This window comes from Photinus pyralis, unplaced genomic scaffold (assembly GCF_008802855.1).
Source record: "Photinus pyralis isolate 1611_PpyrPB1 unplaced genomic scaffold, Ppyr1.3 Ppyr1.4_unclustered_Scaffold606, whole genome shotgun sequence".
Taxonomy (NCBI): Eukaryota; Metazoa; Arthropoda; class Insecta; order Coleoptera; family Lampyridae; genus Photinus; species Photinus pyralis.
In genome coordinates this window covers 1-5,566 of record NW_022171886.1, presented here as the reverse complement: position 1 = coordinate 5,566, position 5,566 = coordinate 1, and the positions used below count along the sequence as shown (strand labels likewise).

Genomic DNA, 5,566 nt, shown 5'->3' with positions numbered 1-5,566 from the left:
TGATCGCAGCGTATTTCAAACAGTTTATTTAAGAAAGGTGATACAAAAATAAACATGTATTTAGATTACACATAAACTTATAGCGTTTTCGGCTGAATAAACTGCGAGTGGGCAATTCGCACCGTATTGACGTCACAGAGTGCTCTCGATTCTGAGAGAAATCAATCGCAGCCGAACACGCCTTTAACTTTGAGAGCGCGAAATTTATACTACTTAACCTCACATATAGTCACCGCCGGAAAAGATGGAAAAATATTGTATATTTTTAAAAATTAACGAAGTTGAATTTACTTTATCACTGGACCAAGTAACATTTAACAGTTTAACCGGTAAGTTGTAAACAGAATTAGCTCAGCTAGCAATGATTATTTCTTTTTAATAGCTAATCCCACTGACTTACTCCCTGATTACATCAAAGTTTTGCAAGAAAATAATGCTCTGCAAGAAATTAATGAAATACGAACACTGGCTTTTTCACTTGACAATAAAACCTTTCTGGAAATAGGGATTCAACCTCCGGAGCCACAAGAAGATCGTGCTCCTGAACCAGAGATGTGGGACGAACAAGCTACAAAATTATTACTTGACAAGTACGAAACGTACTTGCCACTAGTTGGCCCATTAAGAAAGTTTAAGAAAAAAAAGCAGTTGTGGTCAGCTATTTCTGAAGATATAAAGAATATTTTGAATATACAAAAAACGGCAGGGCAGTGCGAAAATCGGTATAAAACCGTTCTGAAAAGAAAAAAAAATATAATAAAGACTAATCGAACGTCTGGCGAATCACCAAAACATAATCCATATGAAGAAGAGCTTTCAAGGATTGCTGCCATTGATGATTCTGTTGAACCACCTGTAAGGATGGGTGTGGGAAAGTGTATTATTGTTGATAAAAATAACTGTGCCAACAAAACAGAAGAATCACCATCATCATCAAGAAGTGCAACACCAACATTTCCAAGCCGAAAGAGACCCGTGAGTGAAGTCCTTATGGAGATTGCAAAAGAAAAAGAAGAGGGACGTAACCGGCGTCACAAGGAAAAATTAGACTTGTTACGCAATTTAGCCGAAAAATTTTTCAACAAAACTGATTAGTATGTAACCATAGGAATTTAAAAAAACTACTGATTTTTCTTTATGCATTTTATATACCTTTTCCAAATAAACTGGTACACTTTATTCGTGGTTTAATAGGTCACAAATATACTGTCTTTTCAGTTCACCTAATCTACGCATTTCGTGTTCACGATCTGGACCAATAGCATTATCTTCCTCATTTGCGTTGACGATATCTTCACAAATATCATCATAATCGATGCAAATATTATGCAGTACACAACAACATAGGATAAATTGTGCCATTTTTACTACCTTATGAAAATCTAACCTGCCAAGTTGTCTAAAGCGCCCTTTTAAAAGCCCAAACGCATTCTCAATTTTAACTCTTGATGAACTTAATTTTTTATTATACTTTATTTGCTGCCGAGTTAAATTTCCGTAATCTCTGTACGGTGTAAGTAACCACTGCCTAATTGGGTACGCACTATCTCCAATTAAATGGTAATGGCCATTGTTAGATAGTGTTTGAATTTCGCTACTAATGAAAGATAATTTGAAAACTCTGCTGTCATGCAGCTTTCCGGCAGGTCCTGTAAATACATCTAAAAATTTTTTTTTAGCATCACAGATTCCCTGCAGTGTGATGCTAGGAATGTCGTGACGATTTGTATATGTCGACTTTATCTTATGTGCAGGCGTCCTAATATTTATATAGGAACCATCCACGCAGCCTAAAATATTGGGAAATCCAGATATCTACAAATGAAAAACAAAGTACAAAGGTACTAATAAAAAGCATTAGTTATTACCTGCTCAAATTCTGCAGCTACTCTTTCTTTCTCCAGATCTGTTTTTGGAAAACGAATGACTGTTGGTAGTAGATCCAATAAAAATGACATCACTCGTCGTTGAACTGAACTAAAGGTCGATAACGACATATTAAATCTATCGCCACTTTCTCTTATTGTGCAATTATTTCCAGCGTACCTGAAAATACATTTGTATTTCTATTGCGTACAAATTCTGTATAATTCATTACTCACCACAAAAAGCTCAAAATATGGCATTCAGCCGAGATTAAACTACTACCACCTTTATGTTCACTGGGATAAAATTCACTCCTGGCAAACTGCTCAACAAGTCTGTAGCATGTTGTTCGTTTTACACGAAAGTGACTTTTGAACTGTTAAATAAAACATTGTTAATACTGGACAAAGTACTGTACTAATCAATGTGCGACTTACCTACCTGTGAATCATTAAGTATGGAAACAACATTTTCGACATAATTGATAATTTTTGGAATTGGGTGCTTATGCATCTGATCCACTAATATCCCTATTTCCTGGTCACTTTCATCGCTGCTAGATGATTCTAACAATTCAATGGCAAATTCCATAAAAATGTTAAACTTTTGAAACTGTTGTTGTAATTGATCAGCCATTTTTATTTTGAACTAGAAAGTTGCTCTGCCTGCCCTAACTATCAACCTCAGAGCAAGAAAAATTGCCCCAAGAGCGAAATTCACCGCTCTTAATTCTTAAATGTCAGCCGAAAGCATCACTCTCGTAAAGAGCGCACTCAAAACACCAGCCGAACATAAAAATCGCTCTGAGGGCGTAAAAAGTGCGCACCAGAGCGTCCAGCCGAAAACGCTATTAATATTCACTTGCACGTTGACCTACATTACATTTCAACCACACCTAATAAATCAGCTGTTTTTATATGTGCGCATGCATACATATTAAATGAAAAGCATGGACATCTAAACCCCTGAAAACAGTCACCACTAGGGTTGCCAGGTTCAAATTTAAAAATCACAGGACGCAAGATTAAAAAATGAAGGACGCATAAAAATAAAGAAGGACATGTTTTTATTTTGAACTTAAAACGTTTATTTTACAAATAAATTTTTTTTTATTAATTAAAATAGGTTACATTACTACTTATATTGTAAAAATAAATGATATATAAGAGCTTGAAAATGCTTTAAAAATTATTATTTGAATGAGAAAGAATATTTCTGGTTAGATTTGACTGCTTGCAACAGCCTTTTATTCTTAACAGCTATATTGTAAAACTCTTTGCACTTTAAATTAAAATTTGTTTTAATCTGAAGCTCAGCTTTTACATGATCAACTAGGAGCTTATTGCGGCTGTCGCTCCAAGCTGCACTACATAAAGAAAAAATTCTTTCAGAGTCAGCATTTGAGCCGTATATTGAAAAAACAAATTGTATTATTTTTAGAAAATTAATAAGTTCAGGATTTCCTAGGAATATGTTATTCCATTTCTGTATAATAGACTCCTCAGTTAAAGTGCAAGCTTTATCAATAGTAGGTTTAATTGTACAAAATTCTTCGTATAGGTTATCAAAATTTACATCAATTGATAGGTTGGTTACCACTTCCATCAGTGAGTCAAAATTAAAAGTTGTTTTTAAAGAAAAAATATTTAATTTTGAAAACAAATTATTTTCTGAAAAGTCATATTTAGAATCAAGATAAATTACAATATTTTTATAAAATTCTAAAAAGGATTCCCTTATTTGACTTTGTTCATTAGGAGCAAAAGTTTTTAACATGTTTGACGCTAGGAAGCCAAAAAAATTGTCATTTATTCGTTGATTAATTTTTTCTCTTAGAGATTTTAAAATATTATAAACCTCGAAGCAAAGTAAATCGGCTTTTTCAAGTTTTTGCTCTGTATCAAAAACAATTTTCAGTATGTTGTGAAAAAAACTTAAATAACATTCAGTTTTCTGTACAATAAAATTGTCTTCAGAGAAAAAAACTTGAAGTGCAATAGGAATAATTTCTTCCCTGGAAAGAAAGTAACTTTTGATGGCTGGGAAAATGTTCAGTAATCTTTCTATGGCTGGAAATAAACTTAGCCAACGAGTTGGCACATGCCTTAAAATAGTTTTATATTCCAAATCCACGAAATTAAAAAAATCTTTTAACTCTTTGCACCTTTTTGCTTGAGATGAAAAATGGCTGAAAGTTTTTAAAACCAAAGTTTCCACATCAAAACGGCATTTTGCTAAAGCATTTTTTATAGAATTGTTCACCATATGCGCAGGACAACCCACAGCAAGAACTGAATTATTCTCCTTATATAATAATTGGTACACAGAATGAAAGCGTCCAAAATTTACACTTGCATTATCAGCCGAATAGCATGACATGTTGTTTAATGAAAGGCCTGCTTTTTCAATTCTAGTTTTTATATTGGTGTAAATGGCATTTGCGCTTTCGTCGGGATCTTCGAAAAAATCAAGAAGAAATAATTTTACTCCTTCTGATGGTGTATAATATCTACAAAAATCTTAACTTAAAAAATATAATACCTTTAATAATGCAATACCTTAGAAGTATTGGGAATAATTTAGCGCTTCCATGATTGGAGGCATCTGTAGAGATTCCAAAAAATACTCCTTTGCTAAGCTCACATAATGGACTTTGTATTGAAAACGGGGCAAGGACATTAAAAGCAATCATACTTGCTTTTGTCCTACCCAAACGAATTTTTGTTGCAATATGGGAATCAGAATACATTACTGAAAGCAACTGCGTTGTGCAATCTAATGAATTATAGGAATGAGCATGTTTAACAGTGTGATACACGTTTGTCACTTCTGCGGCCAGTATTTTTTCTTGCTGAGAGTTCATAGCTTCTGTTTGACCCAAAAATGATTGTAGTGTTTTATTTTGTTTTACCACAACTTCGTGTTTTTTATGATCAGCACCTTCCGCGTGCCTCTTTATGTCACCCAGACCTCCATACATACATGAAAAAGACTTTTTACATAAATTGCACCTAGCTTTTTGATTATCTTCTGTGAGCCAATTAAAGGTATTTTCCCATTCTTTTCTATATTTATTTATTCTTTTAGCCTTTTTTGGAGGTGTTGTTGGACCATCTTGTTCATCCATTTTACAAAATACTAAAAGAAGCACAAAAAATGCTTTAGTAAGTATCAAAATATTTTTCAACCCAAAAAACTTACCTTTTAATTTCTAATGGTCAGAAAGAAAATGCATATAAGGTTTACTAAACACTTTAAAAAATAATAAACAACTATATACTTGCAGGCTGCTGACAATAGTAATAACTGAATTACTGAATACCTGGTACTAAATATTATAAATTATAACCTCAGTCCTCAAAACCCAACATTTAGTAAACACCACAAATCGCCAAATCACCGCGCAGGTCCGTCGCGCTCGCGCTGTTTGTTGGAGACACGCGTACATGCCGAAAAGCGATCTGTGGTTAGTATGGTATTTTTTCTATTCATCAAAAGATGGCGCGAGTATATAATTACGTTCGTAATAAACGAAAAATGGCACGGGCGCAGCGCCGCGTAAAAAAATCAATTTGTTATTTAATCTTTTTTAAAATCCAGGACATTAGGCGTCCTTCCTGAGGTCTTCGCAGGACGCTTAAGTTATAGCCTCAAATCCAGGACATCCTGCGAAATCCAGGACACCTGGCAACCCCCTAGT

The 5,566-nt window shown here is 34.0% G+C and overlaps 3 protein-coding genes across 4 annotated transcripts; 1 reads left to right on the top strand and 2 right to left on the bottom strand.

The window, feature by feature from the left end:
• Positions 1–243: 243 nt before the first annotated feature.
• LOC116182585 lies at positions 244–1,116 on the top strand. Its single transcript, XM_031503124.1, has 2 exons — positions 244–329; positions 383–1,116. The coding sequence occupies exons 1-2, from the start codon at positions 245–247 to the stop codon at positions 1,093–1,095; spliced, it is 798 nt and encodes a 265-aa protein (XP_031358984.1). The 5' UTR covers position 244; the 3' UTR covers positions 1,096–1,116.
• A 27-nt stretch (positions 1,117–1,143) lies between these two features.
• Positions 1,144–2,523, bottom strand: LOC116182584 (putative nuclease HARBI1). 2 transcript variants are annotated; one of them, XM_031503123.1, is made up of 4 exons: positions 2,308–2,523; positions 2,103–2,242; positions 1,869–2,046; positions 1,144–1,815 (listed from the first exon to the last, which is right to left on the bottom strand). In XM_031503123.1, exons 1-4 carry the CDS (start codon positions 2,500–2,502, stop codon positions 1,177–1,179), a joined length of 1,152 nt encoding a protein of 383 aa, XP_031358983.1. In that variant the 5' UTR covers positions 2,503–2,523; the 3' UTR covers positions 1,144–1,176. The 2 variants fall into 2 exon arrangements, 1 of the variants encoding a protein (XP_031358983.1); XR_004147565.1 differs by having other exon boundaries at positions 1,676–1,815; positions 2,304–2,437.
• Positions 2,524–3,811: 1,288 nt separating this feature from the next.
• On the bottom strand, positions 3,812–5,044 carry LOC116182582. The gene is made up of 3 exons (XM_031503121.1): positions 4,425–5,044; positions 3,897–4,375; positions 3,812–3,819 (listed from the first exon to the last, which is right to left on the bottom strand). The coding sequence occupies exons 1-3, from the start codon at positions 4,991–4,993 to the stop codon at positions 3,812–3,814; spliced, it is 1,056 nt and encodes a 351-aa protein (XP_031358981.1). The 5' UTR covers positions 4,994–5,044.
• Between the last annotated feature and the right edge of the window lie 522 nt (positions 5,045–5,566).

Coding starts and splice junctions, on each gene's coding strand:
- LOC116182582 (XM_031503121.1), bottom strand. CDS start 4,993: ATGGATGAACAAGATGGTCCAACAACACCTCCAAAAAAGGCTAAAAGA. Junction 4,376..4,424: donor TTATTCCCAATACTTCTAAG/GTATTGCATTAT, acceptor AGATTTTTGTAG/ATATTATACACCATCAGAAG.
- LOC116182585 (XM_031503124.1), top strand. CDS start 245: ATGGAAAAATATTGTATATTTTTAAAAATTAACGAAGTTGAATTTACT. Junction 330..382: donor AACATTTAACAGTTTAACCG/GTAAGTTGTAAA, acceptor TCTTTTTAATAG/CTAATCCCACTGACTTACTC.
- LOC116182584 (XM_031503123.1), bottom strand. CDS start 2,502: ATGGCTGATCAATTACAACAACAGTTTCAAAAGTTTAACATTTTTATG. Junction 2,047..2,102: donor CATATTTTGAGCTTTTTGTG/GTGAGTAATGAA, acceptor ATGTATTTTCAG/GTACGCTGGAAATAATTGCA. Junction 1,816..1,868: donor TAGCTGCAGAATTTGAGCAG/GTAATAACTAAT, acceptor TTTCATTTGTAG/ATATCTGGATTTCCCAATAT.